This window comes from Colius striatus, chromosome 2, assembly GCF_028858725.1.
Source record: "Colius striatus isolate bColStr4 chromosome 2, bColStr4.1.hap1, whole genome shotgun sequence".
Classification (NCBI taxonomy): Eukaryota; Metazoa; Chordata; class Aves; order Coliiformes; family Coliidae; genus Colius; species Colius striatus.
In genome coordinates, this window is record NC_084760.1 from 46,419,965 (window position 1) to 46,447,250 (window position 27,286).

Sequence of the window (27,286 nt, forward strand, 5' to 3'; positions counted from 1 at the left end):
TGCCCACACAGACTCACTACAGCTGCCCTGGCAGGGGTTCCCCACTGCACACAAGTTAACGTCACACACAGGTACATTCTGCACAGAAAAATGTTTAATCCTCCCCAGTAAAGAGCCATTTCGCACTGTGTAACTGCCATTGCCAGGTGAGAGGAGACTGCCTGCTGCTGAGCATTAGCACACTCTGAGACACGGCAGCTTTGCTCCTGCCCAGGGGCAAGCTCAGCTAGTCCTGGTCATTTCAGCAACTTAAATTTCTTCAGGTACTGGTACACTTGTTCCTTGGGATAGGGCCTAAGCGCCAGGCAGGTGGTGACATTCTGGGGATACTCAGTCCACACTTCATGGTCAATGCTGTGCTGCTGCAGGGTCTCTGCCAGTGCCTTCAGGGCTGCTTCATCTGGGACCTGAGGAGAGACAAAGTCGAGTGACAGGGCTGGGATAGGACACAGTGTTGTGAACCCTTAAGAGCTGCAGGGAAGAGGCAAAGCAAAACAGTTCACACCGAGGGCCAGGACATGAAGGCTGCCAGTCACCTGCATAGATACTTCAAGGGGAAATCCCCACAGAATCATAGAATCATTTTGGTTGGAAAAGACCTTGAAGTCCACCCATGCCCCTCACAGTGCCAAGCCCACCACTAACCCATGTCCCTCAGCACCTCAGCTACACGGCTTTGCAATAGCTCCAGGGATGGGGACTCCACCAGCTCCCTGGGCAGCCTGGGACAGGGGCTGACAACCCTCTCAGGGAAAAAGTTCTTCCTCAGCTCCAATCTAAACCTGCCCTGGGGCAACTTGAGGCCATTTCCTCTTGTCATTCATTGCCGGGGAGAAGAGATCAACCCCCACCTCACTACAGCCTCCTGTCAGAGTTGCAGAGTGCTCATGTCCTCTCATGCTCCTGTTGTCCAGGCTGAACACCCCCAGGGCCCTCAGCCCCTCCCCAGCACACTTGTGCTCCAGCCCGTTCCCCAGCCCCGCTGCCCGGCTCTGGACACGCTCCAGCACCTCCGTACTTTGTACCTAACCTAAAAAGCATGATGTTCTTGCCGGCGCTGCCTGCACTGCCAGCCTCTGCGAGCACTAGGGCAGGAGCTCGGGGCCGTGAGCTAGCGCAGGTTACAGACCTTCAAACCCGCAGGGATTATTTTCCCCTGGAAAGCTCGCCGGGCTCAGCGGCCCACGGCAAAGGGCGCTGCCCAAGCCCACGGGCACGCAGGGACTGCCCGCATCGCTGCCGCGAACTCCCGGTGACGAAGCGGCCTGCGGCGGCAGCGGGAGCCACGGCGCCCGCGGGAGCGGAGGCCTCGCGGCCGCAGGAGGCGGGACGCCCCGGCCGCTGGGGGAGGCGGGCCCAGGCTCCCTGTCCCCGCTAGATCCGCGTGGGGCAGGGAGCCCCCGCCTCGCGCCGCCGAGCCCGCCCCAAAGCGGCGCGCCCCCCAACCGGCCGCCCGCGGCTCCCCGCCCACCTCCAGCACGACGGTGCGCATGGTGCCGCCCAGCTCCAGGTAGGCGCGGGTGTCGGGGTGCTGGCGGTGCGCATGCGCCGCGGCCAGCACGGCGTGGCAGCCCTGGGCCACCACCGCGCCCAGCGGCCACGACTGCGGCGGCCGGGCCAGGTCCCCCCGCAGCACCACGTACTGCACCAGCGCCGCCGCCGCCGCCTCCGCGGTTCCGGGCGCCGCCATGCTGCCGTACGGCGCTGCGCAGCCTGCCGGGAGGCGCGGGCAGGGCGCGCGGGGCGTGCCGGGAGGCGCCGCGGCGGCCGCCGCCTTGTTGTACGGCAGCGGGCGGGGCGGGGGCGCCGCGGCGCGCGGTTTGAGCGCTGCAGGAGCCGCGGGCCCGGCCCCGACCCCTCACCCGCCGCTCGCTCGCGTCCCGGTCGCGCCCCACTCCCGGGGCCTTGGCGGCTGTTTGTCGGAGGCCAGGGAGTCCCAGCGCTTAACGGAAAACGATGGGTTCTGATGTGTCTTTTTAGGCCAGCTCGAGCGTTAGACCCGGCCTCGGCGCTTTGCGGAGCGCCGTGGCCCTGGCGGCGGCAGCAGCAGCAGGAGGAGGAGGAGGGCGATCTGCTGAGGAAAAGCTCTTGTAGCCCTCACGTCGCTGGAACCTGTCCAGGAAGAGCTGACATCTACCTGCCCGCTTGAGGAGGTTGATGAGGGAAGATGGAGGAAGGGAAAACCTATTCAGCAGGTGGTGAGTTGTCTGGGGATGGTACGAGATGCTTTCTGCCCTCCTGCAAAGTGTGTCCTTCTGCAGAGCGAACCCGAAAGTGGCACCCTGGCTCGCTGGGTTGTGTCTTGAGTCACTCGCAGCCTATTTAGGGTATGAGGGCTGCAGATAAGTCACTTCTGGGTTAGAACTAGGAATTGCAGATCCATTGGGATCAGGACGTGCTTTTGCTGCTTTACTTTGCTTTCCAGGAGCTTAACTAGGTGGTGTGGAGCACACCCTGGTGTTTAGGGTCTGCTGGCACTCAGCCTTGCTCTTTAAACATCCCCAAAGCCTCTTTTCCAAATGTTTGCCTGTCCTCTGCCTCTTTGAAAAGCTCTTGTGAGTGCTTTCTTTATGCGTCTACACTGGATCTACTCTATTTTGTGTACTACAGTCCAGACCACTAGTAATCACAGCCTGGGTTTTTTGAGTGTGTCACGCTTTTCCTCCCAGGAGTGTTTGCTCACCTGGAAATGCTGGAGGCGCAGGCTCACAAGGCAGCTGTGAAGGAAGAAGAAGTGAAGCAGCAGGAAGAGAAGCTGGCCAGGCTGAAAGCAAGAGTGCAGGAGCTGAGGCTCCAGAGGGATAAGCTGAAGGATAAAGTGGAGCTACAGCAAAAGGGGGTGAGACAAGGGTTTGCTGCAGAGTGCTCTGGTTGTGTTCCTGCTCTCACAGGGTGGATTGAATGAGGTTACTCATATAAAGTCAACTATTACTTGTTAAGTTTTCCCTTTCTGAGTGACATTCAGTCCTGAAGTGCCTCGTTTTCATCAGTGTGTCAGTTCAGAACCGCTGGGTTTACTTGGTTGGAGGCCTTGTGGCCATTTCTGAACTCTTTTCTGGAGTTTCTCTCCCCTCTTCTCCTTGAGATGCTGACTGACTGTCCTCAGAGCCAGGTTACTATTTCTCTGTATCCTGGCAGTGTTCGCAGCAGGTGACACGTTTGTGTCAGTGATTTCTGACCTCTCTTCTGGCTTTGGCAGCAATCCGGGACAGGAGGAGTCGTGTCAGAGCCGGCACAGCCCAGCGCTCGAGATGTCTTGGAGTGGAAGATCAGAAATCTTAAGGCCACGCTGCAGGTCTTTTACCTCACAGGTAATGCCTTGAGGTTTGCCTCAGGGAAGTCTTGGGGAACTAGGCAGTCGAATACTCAGTGGTCTGAATCTCCCAAGCAAGCTTGTGAGCTCAGTGCCCTCTTTCTAAAACAGTCTTGGTTCTCAAGCACTGCCTTCTTCCACCCGGGGCCTCTTCTCCTCCCTCTCACGTGGGAGCCAGGACTGTGTTTGAAGTTGGCACCATAACTCTGCTGGTGAATTCATTAGAGGTCCCTTAAGAAATATTGCTGTGTTTTACATCCCTGAGCTTTTCCAAGTCTTTAACCCTCCCAGGGAGCCTCTTGAGGATCCCCTCTTTCAGCCCGTGGTGATGAGTTAGAGCAGTGCTGAGTAAAACCTCCCTGTCTCTCCACACCCCAGGGATCAGTGGGAAGCCAACCAAGCGGGGAGTGTGCTTCTGCCTCAGCACAGCTTACGAGGGAACCTACTTGGATTCTTACTACCTGGACCTGCACACCACCACGTCTGAAGTGCAGATTCACCGCCACTCCATCCCCATCTTCATCCCCCTGGAGCAGATTGCCAAGAAGTACCTGCAGAGTGACATCAGGCGCTTCCTGTCTGTCCTGTCTGACCACCTGAACGCTTATGTCGGGAGGAGGTACCAGGCAGAGCAGTTACAGGTACCAGTGGCTGCAGCCATGCTGCTCGCCTTTCCTTTTCCCTTTGATGTCCCAAGTGTTGTTAAGCTCTGAAGTCCTGAGGGAGAAACTCTCCAGCAGTTCCCTGTCTCTCTTGAGCTGGGGAGCCCAGAACTGGACACAGGACTCAAGATGAGGCCTCAGCAGGGCAGAGGAGAGGGGGAGCAGAACCTCCCTCCACCTGCTGCCCACACTCTTTTCATGCCCCCCAGGGTGCCACTGGCCTTTTTGCCCACGAGGGCACATTGCTGCTCATGTTTATTTGCTGCCCACCAGCACTCCCAGGTCCCTCTCTGCAGAGCTGCTCTCCAGCAGGTCACCCCCAGCCTGTCCTGCTGGACGGGGTTATTCCTCCCCAGGTGCAGGACTCTGCACTTGCCCTTGCTGAACCTCAGGTGTTCACCACATGACTATGGGCTCAGTTGCCTGTTCCATCGATTCCATCAAACACATGACATGTTTGAATATTGTCTGGTGGCTCGTTTAAACTTCACTGCCAAACTCTGGAGGTCCATGAGCTGAAATAGCTGTGATCTTGTAAAAAGCCACTGGAGGATGTGGCTCCAGGGTGTGTGTGAGACCTGGTTTAGTGGAGTCTTTCCCATGTGAGGGCTGCTTTGTGCAGCACATGGTTGTTCTGTGTGGGATAGAGGGGAGGCACTGCCCTGGATGAGCTCCCAGCCCCATGCTGATTGACTCCCTTAGCTTCATGTTTCAAAAGCTGTCTTTTTCCCTGCAGGAACATTTTTCAGACCAGATAGAAGGACCTTTGCAGAAGAACTCCCTGTATAACTTGCTGATCTTCAACTACAGCATGTCAAGTAACAGCAAAGCCTTTCCATTCAAGGCGAGGTTGGTTTATGGAGATCCCTGCTGCAGCCTCCCCACTGAAGTCGGCGTTTCCTGCACATGTAAGTGGAGGGTGTGGGGGTCCGTTTGGTTGCACGGGGTGGGCAGTGGTTCTGCAGATGGATGGGAGTTCTTTCTGCTTGAGTTTGAGGACAGAAAGCAACAAGCAGTCACGCTTCTGAGAGAGCAGAGATTATAGAAGGGGTTGTGTGCAATACATGCTGGGTCTTGAAGCAGTTGGAACTCACCCCTGGCAAAAAAGCACAGAGCTCCTGCAGTGCTGGCAAGATGGGGTGGCTGGAGGGAGGGAAACGTAACTAGTCTGAGAAAGGGAAAGTGGGAGCAGAAGCTTGTATGGCTTTGGAAGATGGACTGCTTGTGCCTGTTTGCAGTTCCTGGGAGTGCACACCAGAAGGATCAGGATGCTGTTTGCACCCACTACCAGAACAAGGAGTAAAGGGCATAAGCTGAAAGTTCCACTTAAACACAAGGAGAAACTTGTTTGGTGTTGAGGTGAGGGAGCCCTGGCCCAGGCTGCCCAGGGAGGGTGTGGAGGCTCCTTCTCGGGAAGGTTTCCAAACCTGCCTGGACACGTTCCTGTGCCCCCTGATGGAGGGGAACCTGCTTGAGCAGGGGCTTGGGCTGGATGAGCTCTGCAGGGCCCTGCCAACCCCCACCATTTGGGGATTCTGTGATCTGTCTCCCAGTGCTTCCAGCCACACTGTGTCATGCTCCCAGATGGCTAGCTGGGCTGTGGATCATGTGGCCCAAGCTCCAGGTAGATGTTGTTCAGAACAGAGCACCTGGGACTAACAATCTCTTCTCTCTGCCATCAGTCACTGTCTCAGCCCTGCTGGGCTTGTGGTTAGGCTGGAGGAGGAGTCATGTGTGGCTGGAAAGCTGCCGGCAGGGAAAGGGTCTGGAGGGGTTAGTGCCAGGGGCTGAAGATGAGGCAGCAGCGTGCCCAGGTGGGCAAGAAGGCCAGTGGCACCCTGGCTTGTATCAGCAGTGGTGTGGCAGCAGGCCCAGGGCAGTGGCCGTCCCCTGTGCTGGGCCCTGGTGAGGCCGCAGCTCGAGTGCTGTGTTCAGTGTTGGGCCCCTCACTGCCAGAGGGACACTGAGGGGCCGCAGCGTGTCCGGAGCCGGGCAGCGGAGCTGGGGAAGGGGCTGGAGCACAAGTGTGCTGGGGAGGGGCTGAGGGCCCTGGGGGTGTTCAGCCTGGACAACAGGAGCCTCAGGGGAGACATCATCACTCTCTGCCACTCCTGACAGGAGGCTGTGGACGGGAGAGGTTGATCTCTTCTCGACTCCCCCCCCCCTGCTTCCTCCCCACTAGGCGACAAAAGGAAAGAGCCTCAAGTTGCCCCAGGGCAGGTTTGGATTGGAGCTGAGGAAGAACTGTTTCCCTGAGAGGGTTGTCAGCCCCTGTCCCAGGCTGCCCAGGGAGCTGGTGGAGTCCCCATCCCTGGAGCTATTGCAAAGCCGTGTAGCTGAGGTGCTGAGGGACATGGGTTAGTGGTGGGCTTGGCAGGGTGAGGGGAGGGGGTGGACTTGAGGATCTTTAAGGTCTTTTCCAACCGTAATGATTCTATGACTGTGTGTCATACCAGCAGCTCCTTCCCTTGCCACGGCCGTTCCTTTATAGGAATCTGCCTCTGCTCACAATTTTCAGTGTCTTCTGAGCAAAGAGAGCAACTGGATTGCTGAGGCTCCCTCCTCACTCATCAACAGAGGGGGTTCTTAAGATACTTTGTGCTCTCTGCTGCCATCAAATCCCACGGGGGAGCTGCAGACCACAAAGGGTTGGGAGAGAAAGAGAAGGGTCATGAGAAGAAAAAACATCGAGGGAGAGTTAAAAAAAACCTCTCTGGGGAGACGGGAGGAGGAACGAGGATAGAGCTTGATGCTGGCCATATGATTTTCCTTTCCTCACTGACGCATTCCCTTCTCCTGCCAGCGGAGGCTCCCGCGGGTCTGGCACAGACGGCAGCGGCACACTCGGAGCTGTTTGGCCGCACGGCCCTGCACAAAGCCTTCCGCTCCTTCAGCAGCCCGGCCGCGGTGGCTGCCGCCTCCTAACGCCCTCGGCTCCCAGGGGCCCAGCCCGCGGGGGAAGGGTCTCCGCGCTCACGTCTCGCTGCTGCTGGGGAAGCTCCGAGGAGCCGTCGGCCCCGGTTTGGATCTCGAGAGCGCCGTTTCCCTGAGGGTGCCTGTTGTTGCAGTAGCTGCAGGAAACGCCTCAGGAAAGCTTGTGGCTTTATGGCCCTGTGGATCAGCACCGGAGCACCTCATTAAGAGGGGAGCAAGCAGAATAATCTGTGTCCTGCTTACCACAGCCAGGAAAGGACTTCACCGGGGAAGCTTGAAGGGCAGAGGTGAGGCTCGGTTGCTGCCAGCAGCAGCCCATGCCCTCAGGTGGGCAGCCTCGACCCCAAAAAGCACAAACACTGGACTTGCCAGAAGAATTTCACCCCAGCAGCAGCTTTACATGGGTTATTTCCTTCCCTCCGGGCACAGGGCAGCTTTGCTGGTGGCTGCCTGTTGTGGCTCAAGGCTGGCTCAGAGCTTTAACATCCTGCAGTTTTCTCACTGTTCTGTAGTCTTGTTAGTGTGCATTCTGTGTTACTAAAGTTGTGTTTACATACAACTCTCCTGTGGACTTTCTTTTAGCCTTACGTGCTTTAGTGGGATACAGTGGGCTTTAAATGGTGGGATTTCCTCCTATCTGGTTTTTGTGCGGGTCCCGCAAGGTGGAATGGAAACACTTGATAGTTTTTGTTAGAATTGTTTCTGTGATCATTACAGCTCCTTGTCCAGATGGGAATGGACAACTTCTTTCAATGTAACCTCTGGCTTTCTAGGATTTTTGGGGAAGTCTCTGGGAACTGAACAGCTGCTTCACTGAACGCTTCAGGCTTTGCCCAGGTCCTGCACACGATCCTGTTTGTGTGGGACAGAGGGAGGCAGATCTCTCCTCATCACACCCCACAGTACAAGCCCCCTCCGTGGGCTTGGATTAAATTCCTGTATCATTTGTATTGCTGTTCCCCAGCAGAGCCCCAGGGAGGGAGAGGAGCGAACACCACTCGCTTTGACTTCAGCAAGGCTTTTGACACTGTCTCCCACAACATCCTCGTCAGAAACCTCAGGGAGTGTGGCTTGGATGAGTGGACAGTGAGGTAGATCAAGAGCTGGCTGAATGACAGAGCCCAGAGGGTGGTGATCAATGGCACAGAATCGAGTTGGAGGCCTGAGGCCAGTGGAGTTCCACAGGGATCAGTTCTGGGGCCAATTGTGTTCAACATCTTCATCAATGACCTGGATGAGAAGACAGAGTGACCCTCAGCAAGTTCCCTGATGGCACCAAACTGGGAGGACTGGCTGATTCACCAGTGACTGTGCTGCCTTTCAGCCAGATCTGGACAGGCTGAGAGTGGGGCAGAGAGGAACCTCCTGAGGTTCAGCAAGGGCAAGTGCAGAGTCCTGCACCTGGGGAGGAACAAGCCCCTGCACCAGGACAGGCTGGGGGTGACCTGCTGAGAGGGACCTGGGAGTGCTGGTGGGCAGTGAATGAAACACAATCCAGCAACATGCCCTCGTGGGCAAGAAGGCCAGTGGCATCCTGGAGGGCATCAAGAAGAGTGAGAGCAGCAGGTGGAGAGAGGTTCTCCTCCTTATCTCCTCTAACCTGGTGAGGCCTCATCTGGGGTCCTGTGTCCAGTTCTGGACTCCCCAGCTCCAGAGACAGGGAACTGCTGGAGAGAGGCCAGTGCAGGGCCACCAAGATGCTGAGGAACTGGAACAGCTGTGTGAGGAGGAAAGGCTGCGGGACCTGGGGCTGTTCAGCCTGGAGAAGGCTGAGGGGGGACCTCATCAGTGCTGAGAAATCCATAAAGGGTGGGTGTGGAGAGGATGGGGCCAGTGTTTGTTGTGTGGTGGCCAGTGCCAGGACAAGGGGTAACAGGCAGAAGCTGGAACCCAGCAAGTGCCACTGGCACAGGAGAAGAAACTTGTTTGGTGTGGAGGTGAGGGAGCCCTGGCCCAGGCTGCCCAGGGAGGGTGTGGAGGCTCCTTCTCGGGAGGTTTCCAAACCCGCCTGGACACGTTCCTGTGCCCCCTGATGGAGGGGAACCTGCTTGAACAGGGGCTTGGGCTGGATGAGCTCTGCAGGACCCTGCCAACCCCCACCATTTGGGGATTCTGGAAGGTACCTGGTCCTGGCACCAAAACCAACACTCCCTTGGAAGACCAGTCGAACCATTCTTGACATCCACCCACCCCCCAGAACAAAAGCAGGCAGAGAATCAAGGTTTCAAATTCCTCTGTTTCTATTGAAGAGCTTAACAGTGGCCCTGGCAGCAGCAGGTTTGACACACCAGTACCTGCTCCTCTCTTTCATCGAGCAACAGCCAAGTGGTGACAACCAAGCACGAGCCCCAGGGAGGGAACGGACACGGGTAAAAATATAAATGTCAATCTGTTTATATATATTTATATATCTGAAATACACGATATTGGTTCTTTTTCCTTCTTTCCCAAGTCAAAGGCGGCGCTGTGCTCTCCATCTCCCCCATCCCATCGTGGTGCTTTGTGAGGAGGACGAACTTGATAGGAACTAAGAGCAAACCCTGGGTGTTCCCAGATCGTAGGTACCGCTCCTGGCACGCAGGAGAGACGTAATCTCCTACCCGCCAGCCCTGAGTTTGGATCTCCTCGTGCCGAGCATGCGGTGGTGCTGCTCCTGCGTCACGCTGTCCCCTTGGGGCACTGGCCCCATGTCTCCCTCCTGCTCAGCTGCAGGCGCAATGGAGCAAAACACCCCCCACCAGAAACTCTCCAGTGGGGGCTCGGGAAGGGACGTGCCAAGGAGTTGGTTTCTGGAGTTTGGTTTCAGAGCTGGAGCGTGCTGGGATGGATGTCCCTGGCGATGGGGGGCTGGCCTTCCCCCACCTCAAGCTGCCCGGCTGTGGTGGTGGGTGGATGCTGGACCCTCACGAGCTGTCCACCACCTGATGGGGCAGGGTGACGGAGGAGCCATTGACGAAGGAGCCTTGCTTCTCCCGGCCCTTCAGGAAGAAGGTGAGCAGCTCCCCTTTGCCTTTGACGTAAATGGCTCCTCGGCGCACAAAGCGGAAGCCGTACTCCTTCAGGATGAGGTGGGTCTCCTCCACCACCTGCGGAGATCAGCAGACATGTGGGGAGCAGGGACCCCCAACACGTGGTGCTTCGACAACAGGTCTACCCACCAGCCTAGACCCTCCCCCCGCCCCCATGCCTCTGGGACAACAGGTCTACCCACCAGTGTGGACTCCGACCCCACATGCCACTGGGACAACAGATATACTCAAAAGCCTGGACCCACTCCCCAGCGTGATGCTTATACAACAGGTGTACCCACCAGCCTAGCTCCCACCCCTGTCTTGGGGTGCATCACCATAGCCTGTTCCCAGCTCAGAGGATCCCCTCAGCCACTCCCCAGCCCTCCTGGTCTTGCTTTCACACCCAAGAGTTCAAGGGCTGCAGCTCCCTGCTGCGGGTTCTCCCCACCATTTGTCCCCACCTGGATGTTCCCCATCACACCAGTAGACTCCATCCTGCTGGCCACATTCACCGTGTTGCCCCAGATGTCGTAGTGAGGCTTGCGGGCGCCGATGACTCCAGCCAGCACAGCCCCCTTGTTCATGCCTGTGCAAGGTGAGGAGTACATGTACGTGTCACCTGCATGCCTGGTGATATGTATGGGACCTCCTGCTCTGTGCATCAGGGCAATGAGGTACCCCCAGCTCTGCTGCCTTAACTACAGCCACAGCCCCGGGTCCCGTGGCTGGTGGGGAAGGAGAGACAGGGGACACTGAGGAGGGATGAGGGACACAGAGTAGGGGTCGAAGACACCCAAGAGGGATGGAGGACACTGAGGCGGACCCTGCCCCACGCTCCAGGACTTGCCTATGCGGAGCATGAAGTTGTTGAAGGACTGGTAGTTGATGTTCATCAGCGTCACCTTCATGGCTAAGGCAAAGTCAGCCAAGTCGGCCAAGTGCTGCCAGCGCTCCTTATCCGAGAGAGTCTCCTTCTGCAAGGGCAGCATGGGTCACGCCAGCCACCCCTTGCCCGCTGTCCCCCCCACCATGGAGACTCCTCACCTTGGCACTGTAGCCGTTGCCATTGGCATCGGGGGTCACTCCAGAAGCAGCCATGTAGGTGCTGCCAATGGTTTTGATTTTGGTGATGCACCGGAACTGGGGTTCGTCCAGGAGCTGAGCCATGGAGACATGACCCTCAGGCACCCCAGGGCCAGAGCAAGTCCTTCAGTCCCCAGAGGGTCTGAGCAAGTCCTGCATTCGTCTTCACGACACACACTATCACAACTCACCGCATCAAAGTCTGAGATGATCTCGTTGAGGAACCGCAGGCACTCGATGCCCCCATTGTTGATGCTCTCCTCCGTGTAGAAGTCAGCAAAGTTAGGGAGGGAGGCAAACATGACACCAATCTCATCATAGGACTGGCTGTAGAGCTCCTGGAGATGGGATGGGGAGCCAAGGATATGCTCACCCAGACATGACACCAGCACATCTGGCAACCCCAAACCCTCCCCTCCTGTGAAGCCATTTTGCCTTAGAATCAGAATCACAGAATCCTTTTGGTTGGAAAACACCTTTAAGATTCCCCAAGCCCAACCCCTCCCCTCACAGTGCCAAGCCCACCACTAAACTATGTCCCTCAGCACCTCAGCTACACGGCTTTGCAATAGCTCCAGGGATGGGGACTCCACCAGCTCCCTGGGCAGCCTGGGACAGGGGCTGACAACCCTCTCAGGGAAAAAGCTCTTCCTCAGCTCCAATCTAAACCTCCCCTGGGGCAACTTGAGGCCATTTCCTCTTGTGCTGGCATTCATTACTGGAGAGAAGAGACTGAACTCCCACCTCTCTACTTGGCACGTTTGAAAACACCTCCACCTCCACCCAAAGATGCTCAACCAGAGCCTATGGCAAACCTCCTCAAAACGGGGGCCAATACTCCTTTGTGGGTGTCCCTCACCTCGTCCCTCTTCTTGGAGCCCAGGAAGTGGCGGGCCACGTGCTCAGGCAGCATGTTGGTGACGAGGGCCTCGTTCCAGCGCCGCATCTCGTAGACACGCTCCTTCTGGTCATGGACATCGATCTTCCAGAGGAAGAGAGTCCTGGCCAACTTTTCCACCTGTGCGAAGGGGTATAAGGCTGCATCCCCAGTTCCCAACCACAATGGGTCCCATCCAGTGCTGGGAGCATCCTGGCTACTGTGGGGCTGGTCTGGACTTGGGAACAGCCTGGAAGAAGGTTCTGGGACAAAATGAAGCCCTATCTGGGGACTTGAGATTCACTCCAAGGTACACACCAGACCCTCACAGGACAGGCAAGGGCCTTAGGGCCACGACCTTCCTGCCCACCCCAAGCGTGGAGGCAAGAGGGAGATGTTCTCTCACTGATATGGTCCTCTTGGGTGGGCTTCCTTGAAGAACCTAAGATGTTTTTCACAGCTGGGGACAAATCCTGCTGCCTTGGAGCTTGCAAGAAGCAAGGGCAGGGGCTGTGGGTGAGGATGTAGAGGGGAAAGGAGCTTCCTGGGGTGGAGAAGCGAATCACTCACATGGCGAGAGAAGTAGTAGAAGCTGAGCATCACAACGAAGACCATGGCCGTCGTGGAGTACTTGGAGGGGACCAGCGAGGACCTGCTGGCAGAGGCGTGGGTAGGCAGCGGGCATGGCTATGCCCCCCACCTCCCTGCCTACCCCCCGCCACCCCTTACGCGCTTTGCTGGCCGCGGCGGCGGTCATACTGGTCGAAGATGTGCTCCCAGGCGTAGACGTTGACGGCGCCAGTGGCCCCGGTGATCAGCACCATGAGGGTCAACTTGACCATGTGGCTGACCTGCACCAGCATGATGGTGGCCACCAAGGCCAGGAGGGCAATGTAGCTGTAGTACTTGGGCTGCTCTCTGCAGCCCCCTGGCCGCGGCGGCCCCGCCGTCCCGTTGCCCGTCCCGCCATGGTCCTGCGTGCAGCTGAGCTGGGGACATGAGGGCGGGGTGAGGAGGGGGACGTAGGGACAGGGACACCCAAAGGGACAAGGTGCTTTGCAGAGCAGGAGGGGGACACCCCACCTAAATTTCCCCCCTTCGCTGCCCTCCCTGCTAACTGCTGTAACGGTGGGCTGCTCGGGAAGTGAGAGCAGGCTGGGCCCCGCTGGCTCCCGGGCTGGTGGCTCACCATGTCCACGATATCAGCCATGGTGACGATGACGATGGCGGCCATGGCCCAGGTGTTGCGCGCCCAGCGAGTCCTGTCGATCCAGGTGGAGAAGGCCACGAGCTTTTTGGGGAAGACCTGTGGGGGAAAAGGAAGGTTGGGGAGGAGTTCACGCAGACGGGACATGGTGGTGGGATGTGGCGGTGTCCCATCACCACGAGTGTATCTCACCCGGGGGAAGATGGCAGCCAACGAGCAGAGTGTGAGAATGAGCAGCAGGATCTCCCCCACCATGAAGGTCACATAGTTGGCCACCAACCTGCCCAAAAGGCCGAGAGGGGGATGGGTTTGAAGCCTGGTGGGGCTTGAGGCCACCCATCCCCACCACTCCCCTGCCATACCAGGGATCGATGAAGATCTCCACCAAGGCAGTGAAGAAGAGGACAACGCAGGAGCAGCTGAAGGCAGCCCCACTCTGCTTCTCCTTCTCCACGGAGTAGCGAGTCTCCATTTCGGGGTCAATGAAACGCATGGAGAGCCGGAAGGTGCTTTTCCCCTTCAGCCTGTGGGCAACAGGGCCCCGTCAGCACTCGCCGGCACCGGGACGCACCGGGACACGTCGTGGGCTGGGGTGACTCACGCCTGCACGGACTCGCGCTCCAGCAAAGCTTCGTTGAGCAGCTTGTTGAGCTCCTGCTCGTTCTGGGAGGCGTCCATCACCCTCTCGGCCAGGTCCCGCAGCCGCAGCCGCCGCCGCGGGTTGGGGAAGGAAGGGTTCACCGCCTGCACCGGCACAGCCACGGCCTCAGCAAGACCATGCCAGGGGGTTCCACCACCCCACTGTGGTCTGCAGCCCCTCCACAAATGCAGGGGAGCTGCCGGGAGGGGGGTGGTTTGCATGGGCCGTACCTCTCCGTCCTCCTCCCCGCTCTCCAGGGTGCCCTTCGCCTGGGCCTCCAGCTCCTCGGGCTCCTCGGGGCTGGCATAGGCCAGGCTGAGGCTGCCATTGCGCTCCTTGGTGTTGACCAACGGCGGGGAACCACCGTGAGATGAGGTCAGCGACAGCTTCTGCAAGGGGCAGGTGGTGGTGGTGATGGGGCATCCCCCCACCGCCACCCCGGCTCGCCACAGCACCGCTGCCACCACTCACCACCCCGTTGATTCCGTTGCGCAGGGGCTGCTTGGGGACCACGACGAGATAGGTGACGATGCCCTTCTCCTTCAGGTACTCGCAGCGGGAGCCGCCTTCACCCGGCTCCACCTCAAACTCGCCCCTCAGGCAATCCATTGTGCTCTGTGAGATGTGCACCCGCCTGCCGGCACCGGGACCCAGCGTCACCTCGGGATGGGGATCCCCCCGGCCCTGCCTCCCGCCTGCCCCCCAGAGATGCTCACCCGGGGATGCCTCCTGCTTCCATCTTGTTGGCCACAGTGACGTCAGTAGACCAAACATCGTATTGCCACCGCTTCTGGCCCAGAACGCCCCCCAGCACCGTCCCGCTGTGCACTCCCACGCGCATGTCCACTGCTGTCTTGGTCTTCTCCCGCACGTAGCTGAGGGAGGGAGGAAACAAGGATGACGTGGGGGTGACCCATCCCTACTGCAACCTCCCCCATCATTAATTATCACTCATCCATATTTTAACATGTGCTGGGGAGGGGCTGAGGGCCCTGGGGGTGTTCAGCCTGGACAAGAGGAGCCTGAGGGGAGACATCATCACTCTCTGCAACCACTTGACAGGAGGCTGTGGCCAAGGGGGTGTCGGTCTCTGCTTCTGAGCTACAAGTGACAGAACAAGAGGAAATGGCCTCAAGGTGCCCCAGGGGAGGTTTAGACTGGAGATGAGGAAGAACTTTTTCCCTGAGAGAGTTGTCAGCCCCTGTCCCAGGCTGCCCAGGGAGCTGGTGGAGTCCCCATCCCTGGAGCTATTGCAAAGCCGTGTAGCTGAGGTGCTGGGGGACATGGGATAGTGGTGGGCTTGGCACTGTGAGGGGAGGGGTCAGACTTACTGAGCTTAACAGTCTTTTCCAACCAAAACTATTCTATGATTCTAATGCATTTTGCAGAGGCCCCTGTCTGTACCCCCAGCCCACCCCACTACTCCTCCTGGTGGGAGGTGGAATGCCCCGCCACCCTCTCCCCAAGGAGAAAGCCCTTACGAGATGGCCTCCACCATGGCCAACCCCATCATGATGGAGCAGACAGCGTGGTCCTCCCGGTACTCGGGCAGCCCACAGATGCAGTAGTAGCAGTCACCCAGGATCTTGATGCGCAGCTGGTGGTATTTCTGGAGATGGAGGGAGGGGCACAGTGTCAGACCGTTCCTCCATCAGCCCCCTCCTCCATCCCTCTCCCAGCCTGACCTTGACCCCGTGCGGAGCTTTCCCGCGCCAGACAGGGACAGAAATAATCGGATTTTCCATTTCCCACCCCCTGGCTACACACCGGGGCCCCCCCTCCCTGGCTCTATTTTTGCAATGGCATCTCCAGCATCCCACAGCAATAATTCTTTAACCTCTTCATCCCCATCCAGCTTTCAGCTGGGGCTGGAGGGCAGCAGAGACCTGCCCCACCGATTGGGGAGGCACGGGGCTTGGGGGAGGACACACTCACGGCTGCCAGCTTGTCGAAGCGAGCGAAGAGTTCGTTGAGGAGTTTCACCAGCTCCTGGGCACTGCAGGACGAGGAGAGCTGTGTGAAGCCCACGATGTCTGCGAAGAGGATGCTGCGGGGAGTAGAAGGCGAGTGGCTCAGCCTCGGTGGTGTGCCCCCCCCTTCCCCCAGCACCCCCCTTCCTTGCTGTCCTTTTTGTGTTTTGGGACATAGCTGTAAACAATGCTCTGTAAACTGTGGATGGAGCAAAAATGGGGCTTCAAACCATGGCTGAACGTAAGGGTCTGGAGCACAAGTGTGCTGGGGAGGGGCTGAGGGCCCTGGGGGTATTCAGCCAGGACAAGAGGAGCCTGAGGAGAGACATCATCACTCTCTGCAACTCCCTGAAGAGGAGTTGTAACGGGATGGGAGTCAATCTCTTCTCTCTAGTGATGAATGATAGGACATGAGGAAATGGCCTTGAGTTGCACCAGGGGAGGTTTAGATTGGACATTAGGAAGAAGTTTTCACTGAGAGGGTTATTAAGCATTGGAACAGGCTGCCCTGGGAGGTGGTGGAGTCCCCATCCCTGGAGATATCCATAAGATGCATAGATGAGGTGCTGAGGTTTAGTTTAGTTCAGGGCTTGTCAGTGTGAGGTTAGTGGTTGGACTTGATCTTAAAGGTCTTTTCCAGCTGTAATGATTCTGTGATACCTGACGTTCTCGTGGCGATACATGTACATGGTGTTGAACTGCTGCAGCTCTTTCTGGCTGGGGTCCTTCTTCATGTCCTTCAGCATCTCATCGGCCACATGCTTGGGCAGGATGGAGAGCATCAGCCGCTCCTGCGGGCACAGCAGGGAGATCACCACTATGCCACAACCTGGTGGACAAATGTGGTGGGCAGAGGCAACTGTGAAGGGACACGGGGCTAATGCACGGTGCCAGCAGAGGCTGGAAATGCAGAGCACAAATGCACCAACACGGAGTGCAAATATCCAACCTAAATGCATGGTGCAGGTGTGCAGTTTGCATGCACAGTGCAAATGCACGATGAAAGGCAGTTTAAACACAGTGCAAATGCCCAGTTTAAACACGTGGTGCAACTGCACATTGCAAATGGGGTGCAAACACACCGTGCAATGCACAGTGCAAATGCAGTTTAAACACAGGGTGCAAATACACAGCAGAAATGCTGGACACAATGCAGTGTGCCACTGCAGGGGTGCCAATGCAGCATGCATGCCCCACCCTCTGTGTGCTCCCCTCCATGGAGACAGGGCACAGCCAGGTGCCATTTCCCAGTTCACCACTGGCACTGCCAGTGCCAGATTCCCTCAGTGATGCTCTGCTAACTGATGCTTTGCCCATTTCCCTCCCTTTTCCACGAGATTTTTTTGCAGATAGGGTCAAATCCCAGCCTGGGAGAGGCAGGAGTGCCACACTTTTGGGGTACTGCAGCCACCAGCCTCCAAGAGCTGTGTTAGGGAGGGAGGGACAGTCCCCTAAGTTTATTTGGACGCAGGCTGATTTTGCATATGCACCTCAGACCCTCTCTGGGAGCTCAAGAATTAAAATGCATTGGGGTTGCCCCAAAGAAATCTGGGACATGGCACTGGGAGTGACCTCTGGGTCCCCACTGACATCCTCAAGGTCCCTGCTCCACGGGTGCAAGGTATGGACCTAGGTTAAAGCACCCCAAGGGGGTTTTCTCAGTTTCAGAAAATGTGGTGGGTAGCCCAAATCCACACACAGGACTCTTCCAAGGTCCCCCAGGAGGATCAAACCCACCTGGGGACATCGTACCCATTACTGTCCCTGCAGCAGGAGTAGGGATGGATCTGTTGGGGATTTGCACTTAAACATACAGAACTTGGTTAATGAAGTGGGTTTTCCCCTGGGATGGGGGAGTTTGTGTGTGCAGCTGCAGGGAGACCGTTGCTGGAGAAACAGCACCAGGTCCTTGTCCCTGGGAGCTTCTTGGCTCCTCTCCAGTCCCTCTGCCCACTGGGCAGCTGGATCAGCTGCCACCGATGGCCTGGAGGAGGAAGGGATGGATCCAGCCTCCAGCATCACTCTCTGCCCCAAGGAGGGATGGATCCGGCCTCCAGCAACATTCCCTGCCCTGAGGAGGGATGGATTCAGCCACTAGCATCAGTCTCTGCCCCGTGGTGCCCCTGCCCTCAGCCACTCAGCCTGATGCCAGCAGCCTTTCCTGCAAGATCATGGGCTATTTTTAGCCCAATTCCCTAAGGAATTGAGCTAAAAATTGAGCTTGTGTGATAACAATTCTCATGTCCCTTCCTATACCCATCTGAACCTTCCAGCTGGGGCCTTGAAGGCACTCCCACTGGAGCATCCCCCAGCCCTAGGATTTTCTCCCCACTACCGAAACCCCCTCTCTGGATTTAACCCCTTATTAGCCACTTGAGCATCTGAGAGGATGTGTGTGGCACCTGCCCAGCCCAGCCACTTGGCTCTTGTTGCCATTGGGAGCAAATTGCTGGCAGCTGATCAACCAGATAAGAGATGGGAGATGGGGTGAGAAGCCTCAGATAAGGCACTAAAATTAGCCCAGTGCCAGCACAGCCATGGGGCTCTGCTGTGGGCATTGCTTGTGGGATGTGTGGAGAGCATCGGGCTCTGCTTGTGGCCACCGGTCCCTTCCCCAGCATGGGCTGCTGCAGGACCAGCCCATGAGGTGGCCACAGGCCTGGGAACGGGGACAAGGACCTTCTGCATGGCTCTGCCTGGGGATGGGGACCTGCAGGACAGCCATGCTCAGGGATGGGGACCTGCTGCGTGGCCAGGCATGGGAATGGGGACATGCTGCACAGCTGTGCCTGGGACTGGGACCTATTGTGTGGCCATCTATGGGGACAGGGACATGCTGTGTGGTCCTGCCTGGGGATGGGGACATGCATCATGGCCATGCCCAGGGATGGGGACAGGCTGTGTGACTCTGCATGGAGACAGGGACCTGCTGCGTGGCTCTGTCCATGACGGGCATACTGCGTGGCCCTGTCTGGGATGAGGACTTGCTGCATGGCCATGTATGGGGATAGGGATACGCTGCGTGGCCTTGCCCCAATAGCAGGGACCTGTCACATGGCCATGCCTGGGGACAAAGACCTGCTGTGTGGCTCTGCTTGGGATAGGGACCTGCACCATGGTCACAGTCAGGGCTGAAGACCTGCTGTGTGGTTGTACATGAGGACAGGGACATGCTGTGTGGCTGTGCAGAGGGACATGCTGTGTGGCTGTGTGCCTGGGGACCTGCCACATGGCTCTGCTCAGGGATGGGGATATCTCAGTGGTGGCCATGGCAGCAGCTGGGAGGCTCTGGAAGAGGACAGTCATACAGAAAGTCCCCAAATTGAGGTACTAGAGCATGTCCAGAGCTGGAAAGCTGAGCTGGGAAAGGGACTGGAGCACAAGTGTGCTGAGGAGGGGCTGAGGGCCCTGGGGGTGTTCAGCCTGGACAAGAGGAGCCTGAGGGGAGACATCATCACTCTCAGCAACTCCCTGACAGGAGGCTGTGGCCAGGGGGGGAAGTCATTCTCTGCTTCCCAGTTATGAATGACAGGAGAAGAGGAGATGGCCTCAAGTTACTCCAGGGTGGGTTTAGATTGGAGCTGAGGAAGAACTTGTTCCCTGAGAGCGCTGTCAGCCCCTGTCCCAGGCTGCCCAGGGAGCTGGTGGAGTCCCCATCCCTGGAGCTATTGCAAAGCCGTGTAGCTGAGGTGCTGAGGGACATGGGTTAGTGGTGGGCTTGGCACTGTGAGGGGAGCAGTTGGATTTATTGAGCTTAAAGGTCTTTTCCAACCAAAATGATTCTGTGATTCTTTGAAATCAAGCACAGAGTGGGAAACTGCAAATGCATTTCCTACCTTTAAGTCCTGCCCCATCGCCACCTGCACCGTTCAGGGTATGAGTGTCTCACTCATGTTCCTGAGCTGCACTGGTGGCCCGTTGCCATCCCCTGCACTGTGCCCAGGTCATCCCCTTGCCAGCCATGGCTCCTACCTGCTGCTGGCTCTGCTCCTCCAGGTTGAGCTTCACCTCGAGGGACTGTCGTGCTTCAAGGAAGGCTTTGCGGTGCTTGCGGTCGGCCATGTAGTAGGACATGGTGCCCACCGTGATTGCACAAAGGTAAATGGCAACGTTGGACAGGATCTGTGGGGACAGGCAAAAGGAGATGGGGGTGAGAAGAGAAGCCCACACGTGCGCTGGGGACTGGTGTCACTGCCAGGCCCTGTTTGGGCAGTACAGGTGGCTCAGCAAGACTGGAAACGAGTATTTCAAATGCTGGAGGAGGAGATCAAATACAGAGAAATGCCCAAGTCATGGCCCACATTAGCTGCTGGGGGACAGTCATGGGAGAGCTCCAGAGGTGGATAACACCCTGAGCATCCCCTATGGGCCCTGTGGGCTGACTCTGCTTCATTAAAACTTGCAGAGATGTTTTGGAAAAAGGCAGCAGGTCGGCCCCAGGGGAAGGTGCTGCTCTCAGCGCCTCATGTGCCATCTGCTCCAGGCACAGGAATTACACCCCTTTGTGAAGAAAAAGCTCATCAAAGCATCACCAAACCTTAAAATCATGTATTTACTCACACTCCAGTCCCTCTCCACAGAAAAAAAAAAAACAGATGTGAGCCTGCAGCACCAAAGATGGAGGCTCCCAGGTGCTGTTGGTTGTGACAACCCACCCTGTTGTCTTTGCAGTTTCATGGCTGAGAGACACACTGCCTTTCACCAAGACCCTGTGCCAGGCTGCCCAGGGAGCTGGTGGAGTCTCCATCGCTGGAGCTATTGCAAAGCTGTGTAGCTGAGGGACATGGGTTAGGGGTGGCCTTGGCACTGTGAGGGGAGGGGGTGGTCTCATTCTTAAAAATCTTTTTGAATCAAAATGATTCTGTGATTCTCTGAGCTGGACACTGTCCCCATCAGCTGGACCTGTCCTATCCCATGGGCTGGACCCTGTGTCCCCGCAGCCCAGACGGGGATGGAGCAGGTTTGCAGATGGAAGCAAGGAGCCCTCCACTGAAAGTATAACATGACGGAAAGCTGAAATAATCTGGTTTTGGGGAGGATGTGACCACAGGCTCCAAATGACAAAGGGGACAAAGAGTTCTCTTTCCAACTCGTGGTCCATGGTCTGTGTCACAGACAGTGTGGAGGAGGCGGTGGGAAGAGCACAGAGCCATTCTTGGGCTCATATCAGGGATGTCCTGCTGTGCTCAGCACCCTTCTCCTCATCCCCAACTCCCCGGTCCCTGTATCACATCATCAGAGGAACACCAAAATGTGTCTGAGTGTCGCTGTCCTCAGAGGTTTTACCACACGACAGCATCAAGCCCTGAGCAGCCTGGCGTCATCGCACGGAGACAGAGTTGCCAATCCATGCAGGGGAAACCGAGGCACTGGTGAAACAGCCCATGAGTAGAAATAAATGCAGGGTCCTGGTGCTGGGGAGTTGAGTGCTGGCACAGTGCTATGCCAGGGTTGCTAAAATGATTTCATAGAATCATTTTGTTTGGCAAAGAACTTTAAGATGATCAAGTCCATCCACTCCCCTCACAGTGCCAAGCCCACCACTAACCCCTGTCCCTCAGCACCTCAGCTACACGGCTCTGCAATAGCTCCAGGCCCATCGCTCCAGCCTGGCCAGGCCCTTTGAAGAGCCTTCCTGCCCTCACACACATCTATGCTCTTGTACAGCTTCGTGTCATCTGCAAACTGACTGAGGGTGCCCTTGATCCCTCACCCAGGTCACTGATAAAGCTGTTAAACACAACAGGCCCCAGCACTGAGCAAGGCCTCATTTAACGGTCAGGAAACTTTTTTCTTCTTTGCAGGGGGAAAGAGCATGAGGGGACACCTGGGAGCCCTGGATGGTGCCACAGGACCAGGTGCTGCCCCAAGAGCCCCCCATCACAGGTGGGGATCCCTGGGAAGGCCCTACGCCTGCAGCGTGGCAGACGGCGAGCAAGTAGCCATCTGGAGGTAGGCGCGAAGGAGAAACCCCTAAAACAAGCAGCCACTCGCTATTTTTAACCAGCTTCTCAGGTTGTCATGACAATGGCACACTCAACCAAGGCTGGATGGGCATGGGCAGCTCAGCATAGCTTGGTACGCTGGGGCCACCAAAAACTCTGGGGAACCTCACCGAAACAACTGGACCCCCCATGAAGGGATGGAATGTACCCTCAGCAAGTTCCCTGATGGCTCCAAACTGGGAGGACTGGCTGATTCACCAGAGACTGTGCTGCCATTCAGCCAGATCTGGACAGGGGCAGAGATGAGCCTCCTGAGGTTCACCAAGGGCAAGTGCAGAGTCCTGCACCTGGGGAGGAACAACCCCCTGCACCAGGACAGGCTGGGGGTGACCTGCTGGAGAGCAGCTCTGCAGAGAGGCACCTGGGAGTGCTGGTGGGCAGCAAATAAACATGAGCAGCAACGTGCCCTCGTGGGCAAGAAGGCCAGTGGCATCCTGGGGGCCATGAAGAGAGTGTGGGCTGCAGGGGGAGGGAGGTTCTCCTCCCTCTCTCCTCTGACCTGGTGAGACCTCATCTAGAGTCCTGCATCCAGTTCTGGACCCCTGAGCTCAAGAGAGACAGGGAACTGCTGGAGAGATGCCAGTGCAGGGCTACCAAGATGCTGGGGGGACTGGAAAATCTGTGTGAGGAGGAAAGGCTGCGGGACCTGGGGCTGTTCAGCCTGGAGAAGACAAGGCTGAGGGGGATCTCATCAACACTTCTAAGTGCCAAAAGGGTGGATGTCAGGAAGATGGGGCCACACATTGTAGTGTCCAGTGCCAGGACAAGGGGTAACAGGCACAAACTAGAACATAAAATTTCCATTTAAGAATAAGGAGAAACTTGTTTGGTGTTGAGGTGAGGGAGCCCTGGCCCGGGCTGCTGAGGGAACCCTGGCCCAGGCTGCCCAGGGAGGGTGTCGAGTCTCCATCTCTGGAGGTTTCCAAACCCACCTGGACATGTTCCTGTGACCCTTGATGGAGGGGAACCTGCTTTAGCAGGGGCTTGGGCTGGATGAGCTTTGCAGGGTTTTTCCCAACCCCATCATTTTGGGATTCCATGATTCTATGACCTGCTTGCCTGGCATTGCTGCATCCTATGCCAAGCATCTTCCAGCTCCATTCCACAGTTAAGCAGAGGATGCTCAGCCCCCAAAACCTCTCCCAGTGTGTTCCTACATTTTGCAAAACACCCCCAGTACCCCAAACACTGTGGGTCAAGCCCCACTATGGAAGAGACCCTCCTTCCAGCACACTCACTGGTGATTATTTGGACTTAGCAATTTCAAGGAGGGAAAGGAAGTTATGAACAGGAACAGGTAGAGATGATAGGCTGAGCCTCATCTCTCCTTCCCTATCCATGTCCTGAAGGAATAAGGTGTGCTGAGTTCATCCAAATCAGGACCCAGGGATGCTCTGCAGTTGCTTTGCTCACAATGACAGCAGATACAGCCTCAAAATGTTACCAAATCCTGATTCTCTGCTACAATTCAGCCTTCAGGCTCCTCCTCAATGTCCAGCAGTGGGGCAGAATCCCACGGCATCTCTCATAGAATCATCACATCTCATAGAATCATTTTGGTTGGAAAAGACCTTGAAGATACTCAATTCCACCCCCTCCCCTCACAGTGCCAAGCCCACCACTAACCCATGTCCCTCAGCACCTCAGCTACACAGCTCTGCAATAGCTCCAGGGATGGGGACTCCACCAGCTCTCTGGGCAGCCCCTTCCAGATCACGAATTCCCCTCCGCCTGCGCCGGCCTCACTCAAGCGACATCCTCCAGTTCATCCTATTAATAGCTGTGCCCTCAGGGAGCCGCCCTGCCGGCTCTAATAACAATAATAATAATAACAAAGCATCTGATGGTTATTTCTGGACATCATGTTCCTCCGTTTGCAGCAGGCAGAGGCTGAGACACGCCGCGTTGCCACGGCTCCGGCCTCGGCGTGCCATGGCAATGATTAACGGTGCGGCACACACCCGCTGCCGCCCCAGGGGGATGCCCAGCGGCCCCCTCACATCCCACATTCCCTGTTCCATCAGCCACGTGCAGCGTTCGCATCCCAGAGAAAGAGGAAAACCTGGGAAAGGCATTGCTGCAAAGAGGATTTCTCCTGCCAGAGGGACGTCACCGGCCAGGGCAGCGCTGGGGAGGGCACCCACACTCTAGAAACCATCCTCTCAAACCATCTCCTTTTCTTTGCGAAAGCCTGTATGATGGCAGGAGACACCCCGTGCCAGGGGAGCACCCCAAAGCACAACACCCCAGAGGAAGGGAAAAATCGGTATCTTCAGGGTTTTTTGCAGAACAGGCTCCATTTTCCAAACTCCCTGTGTGACCACAGGCTCCACGCTCTCCACATGCCAACAAATACCCTCTCATCTCCTTTCCTATTAGCAGCTGGAGGTCTCCAGGGCCTGTCCCAGAGCATCTCAAATTCCCATAGCATCATCCCCTGCAGGCCACACCATCGTGGGGCTGAGCAGAGGCTTCCAGTGGGATTTTCCCTGCTGCCATCAGCAGTCACCAGCACACAAGTTTTCAGTTTTGGCTTTTTGCTTCCTCCCCCAGCCATGGAAAGGCTCCTCAGATAGATGGGTGCCTGCTCAGCTGGTGGGGACGTTGGTGGGAGGAAAGGAACTCGGCCAAGCTGTGAAACCCAACTGATTTAGCGAATAAAAACAGTCTCTAGCTGCTCCAAGAGGGTTATTTCCCAGGAAATATTAAAAACCTGATGTCCAGGGATCGCTCTCCCCCCGACTTACCCCCACATGCCCTCCTCTGCTGTGTGTATGAATGGGGGAGTGTGTCCTTAGGGACACATTTGGGCTCGGGGATGTTGTTTCTCCAGCTTTGCTGGGGCAGAAAATCCCCCCCAAGTGCCCCAAGGCTCTGCCCCAGGCACAGGCTGGGTGATGGGCACAGCCCAGGGCCCAAGCATGAGGCTGGGTGATGGGCAGAGCCCAGGGCCCAGGCTGGGGCTAAGCGACTGCCCGGCTCTGCCCAGCTCCTTCCTCCTGGGAAAGCTGTCTGCAAGCCTGGAAGCTGGGTTGTTGCCACATTCCGGCTAAAAATGGTCATCTGGGGCCATTTCTTGCAATTCAAAGGGAACTGGGTGCAAGTGAGGCTGCCAGGGTGGATGGGGCAGCTTGTGCTGCCTCAGTTTCCCCATCAGTCCAACTGCAGCCCACGTGTCCATACATGGGAAGAAATCTCAAGCACCCCACTTCCCCCCCCCTCATTGTGTTTTGGGTAGCCCCCTGCCCACCACAATCAGCTCACAGAGTCTGGAACAAACCCAGCTTTAGTGTCAGGGCACAGGGATGAGGAGGGACCTCACGTTAACACCAAACGGGGATGATTAACCCGTCACCCCCCCGCCCCACTTAGGGGATCCCCCGTACCTGTCTCAGCAACGTGCCCTCGTCCAGGGCATCCTGTCGCTGCTGCGCCACGGTGACCCCCAGCACCAGGGTGTGGATGCCACAGGAGAGGGTGGTGATGAGGACGATGGGCCCCAAGCGCAGCGGCAGCGTGATGAAGAAGGAGAAGACGAAAAAGGCTTGCCAGCCCACCGTGTCGCTGGCCTCGGGCGAGCGGGAGGACCTGAGACCCAGGTAACAGAAGATTTGGGCCAAGATGAGGACCCAAAGCACGTAGGGCAGGAACCTGCGGGTCACCCGCTCGGGGAGCAGCCTGTACTTGCAGAGGAGGAAGAGCAGCACGTGGGCAAGCAGCCCGGCTAGCGCGGCCAGCAGCGGGGCCAGCTGCTCGGCGGTGTAGACCACGGCGCACATGACGAGGACGTAGCAATCGAAGAGGGCGGCGAAGACCACCAGCACCAGGAGGGTCTCGTGGCGTTGCCGGCGAAAATAAGTCTGGTAGAGGTTCTCCAGGGAGTCGGGGGCGAAGGTGAGGCGCATGAAGCGGGGGAGGCAGAGGCAGGGGCCCGAGCTGCGCACCGTCACCTCGTGCGTCCGCCCCACGCCGTGCCCGGGGTCCGACGGAAGGCTCACCGAGTAATCGGCCGAGTATTCGGCCGAGCATTCGGGCTCGGAAAAAGCCCTGTTCCTCGGCATCGCGCTGCCTTTTTCCTCCTCGCTCCGGCCCCGCTGAAACGCCGCGGTCCGCGGAGCACCCTCCCCGCTCCCCCCCTAGCCGCCCCGCTGCTCACCGGGGCATCGCCCGCAGCATCCCCGCCTCGCCGCCCGGCCTCTCCCCCGCTCCCGCAGCCGCCGGCCCGAACCCCGCTGCGTGCCGAGGAGCGGCCGGAGGAGCAGGGAGACGGGGATGATGATAAATAAGCGGCGGCGTGGCGAGGGGAGGCCGGGAAGCGGGCGAGCTGCCTCCCCGCCGGCCCCTGCGCACTGCCAGGTTGCAACCGAAGCGACGCGGAGCACAGGGAAAAAAAGAGGAAAGATGTCGCGATGCCTCCCTGCTCCTCCTTCGAGGGCAGATGATGGGGTTCGGGGGGCGACTTTCCCCCCCGCCCTCCTCCTCTCCTTGCGCCTTTCCGAGATGCTTCGTTCCAGGTGGATGGATGAAGGGCCGGGAAGGGGAGGGGGGCATGGTAGCGGCTCGGGGAAGGGGGAATGGATGGCAGGGGCAGCGGGCCGGGCTTCCCCGGGGCCGGGGGCGGGCACCCACCGCCGGCTGTGCCGGTACCGGCCCGGCCCGGCGCGTCCCCGCCTTCTGTAACCCTCTCGGTGCCGGTCCGGGCCGTGGATGGGGAAGGAGAGCTAGCGGGTGGTTCCTGGGTGGGATTGTCCCCCACTCGTGGCCCTTCCCTCGGTCCCAGTGCCGTTCTGCTGCCTCACTCCATCCTCCTCATCACCGCCCTCTCCTCCGCGGGGCTGCATCTCATGAGGTATCCTCAATTAAAAGACTGGGCACCAGGGACCCCGACCCCAGAGGACGAGCAGGGGGACTATAACACACCAGGCTGCCCTTCTCCCGGCCTCACTCACCCCACAGCCCCCTTCTACCATCCAGACAGCAAAGAAACCCGAGGCGTCCCCCCTGCACACCCCCCCTTCGTCTATGCCACCCAAATCACTCCCAAACCAACCCACACCCCACCCAAACCTCTGAGGAAAGACCCCCCCTTCTCTCTTCCATCCCAACTGCTTTGCCAGGAGAAGTAATTGCTTCTGTGGAGTAATTAACACCAAGACAAGTGGCAAAGCCACAGCTCCTCGGGGGTTTTGGGAGTGCTGGGGGTTACTCCCATCCCGCTGCAGCTGGAGAGTGCAGGGTGTGAGCAGGGGCTGGGAGTGCGCAGCTTTGGCCAGCACCAGACTGGAGTATGAGTCCTGGCCGCTCACCCTGGGACAGGGAGCACAGGCCACGAGCAAAATGAGCTCTAGCTGGGAAGGGTAGCTGGTCTGAAGGCCAGCATGGGGGATCCAGCATTGGTTTGTGAAGCAGGATGGGCGAGGGTTTGTTCCCCTGGCGCTGCCTGGGCACAATGCAGGGCAGCAGCGAGGAGCAGAGCGTGCCTGTCGGGCACAGCGCCAGCACAGAAATCCTCATGTCCTCCTCACAGGACTTCCCCTTTCCAGGGATCTTCGGAGGAGACTCCTGGGTGTGTTCCTGGATGCTG

The 27,286-nt window shown here is 57.8% G+C and overlaps 3 protein-coding genes across 5 annotated transcripts; 1 reads left to right on the forward strand and 2 right to left on the reverse strand.

Annotated features, from left to right (window-relative positions):
* Positions 1-72: 72 nt before the first annotated feature.
* On the reverse strand, positions 73-1,709 carry PTRHD1 (peptidyl-tRNA hydrolase domain containing 1). Its single transcript, XM_061990873.1, has 2 exons — positions 1,472-1,709; positions 73-407 (listed from the first exon to the last, which is right to left on the reverse strand). Exons 1-2 carry the CDS (start codon positions 1,688-1,690, stop codon positions 237-239), a joined length of 390 nt encoding a protein of 129 aa, XP_061846857.1. The 5' UTR covers positions 1,691-1,709; the 3' UTR covers positions 73-236.
* CENPO (centromere protein O) lies at positions 1,389-7,468 on the forward strand. 3 transcript variants are annotated; one of them, XM_061990871.1, is made up of 7 exons: positions 1,389-1,510; positions 1,981-2,198; positions 2,670-2,839; positions 3,200-3,311; positions 3,692-3,954; positions 4,712-4,883; positions 6,779-7,468. In XM_061990871.1, exons 2-7 carry the CDS (start codon positions 2,168-2,170, stop codon positions 6,898-6,900), a joined length of 870 nt encoding a protein of 289 aa, XP_061846855.1. In that variant the 5' UTR covers positions 1,389-1,510; positions 1,981-2,167; the 3' UTR covers positions 6,901-7,468. The 3 variants fall into 3 exon arrangements, with proteins under 3 accessions (XP_061846855.1, XP_061846854.1, XP_061846856.1); XM_061990870.1 differs by lacking the exon at positions 1,389-1,510 and having other exon boundaries at positions 1,800-2,198; XM_061990872.1 differs by lacking the exons at positions 1,389-1,510; positions 6,779-7,468 and adding an exon at positions 5,214-5,293 and having other exon boundaries at positions 1,800-2,198.
* A 1,680-nt stretch (positions 7,469-9,148) lies between these two features.
* On the reverse strand, positions 9,149-25,771 carry ADCY3 (adenylate cyclase 3). Its single transcript, XM_061989666.1, has 20 exons — positions 25,089-25,771; positions 19,670-19,819; positions 16,358-16,488; positions 15,663-15,774; positions 15,209-15,336; positions 14,444-14,602; positions 14,199-14,361; positions 13,958-14,116; positions 13,689-13,831; positions 13,450-13,611; positions 13,280-13,367; positions 13,070-13,186; positions 12,610-12,869; positions 12,451-12,532; positions 11,863-12,021; positions 11,195-11,341; positions 10,965-11,078; positions 10,768-10,894; positions 10,382-10,506; positions 9,149-9,995 (listed from the first exon to the last, which is right to left on the reverse strand). Exons 1-20 carry the CDS (start codon positions 25,761-25,763, stop codon positions 9,813-9,815), a joined length of 3,384 nt encoding a protein of 1,127 aa, XP_061845650.1. The 5' UTR covers positions 25,764-25,771; the 3' UTR covers positions 9,149-9,812.
* Between the last annotated feature and the right edge of the window lie 1,515 nt (positions 25,772-27,286).

Bases quoted from the DNA above. Each gene is read 5' to 3' on its own strand.
- PTRHD1 (XM_061990873.1), bottom strand. From the start codon at position 1,690: ATGGCGGCGCCCGGAACCGCGGAGGCGGCGGCGGCGGCGCTGGTGCAG. The intron at 408-1,471 runs GTGGGCGGGGAG...GTCTCTCCTCAG, and splicing joins TGCGCACCGTCGTGCTGGAG to GTCCCAGATGAAGCAGCCCT.
- CENPO (XM_061990871.1), top strand. From the start codon at position 2,168: ATGGAGGAAGGGAAAACCTATTCAGCAGGTG. The intron at 2,199-2,669 runs GTGAGTTGTCTG...TTTTCCTCCCAG, and splicing joins GAAAACCTATTCAGCAGGTG to GAGTGTTTGCTCACCTGGAA. The intron at 4,884-6,778 runs GTAAGTGGAGGG...TTCTCCTGCCAG, and splicing joins AGTCGGCGTTTCCTGCACAT to CGGAGGCTCCCGCGGGTCTG.
- ADCY3 (XM_061989666.1), bottom strand. From the start codon at position 25,763: ATGCCGAGGAACAGGGCTTTTTCCGAGCCCGAATGCTCGGCCGAATAC. The intron at 13,368-13,449 runs GTATGGCAGGGG...CCTTTTGGGCAG, and splicing joins GAGATCTTCATCGATCCCTG to GTTGGTGGCCAACTATGTGA. The intron at 11,079-11,194 runs GTGAGTTGTGAT...TCCATGGCTCAG, and splicing joins TCATCTCAGACTTTGATGCG to CTCCTGGACGAACCCCAGTT.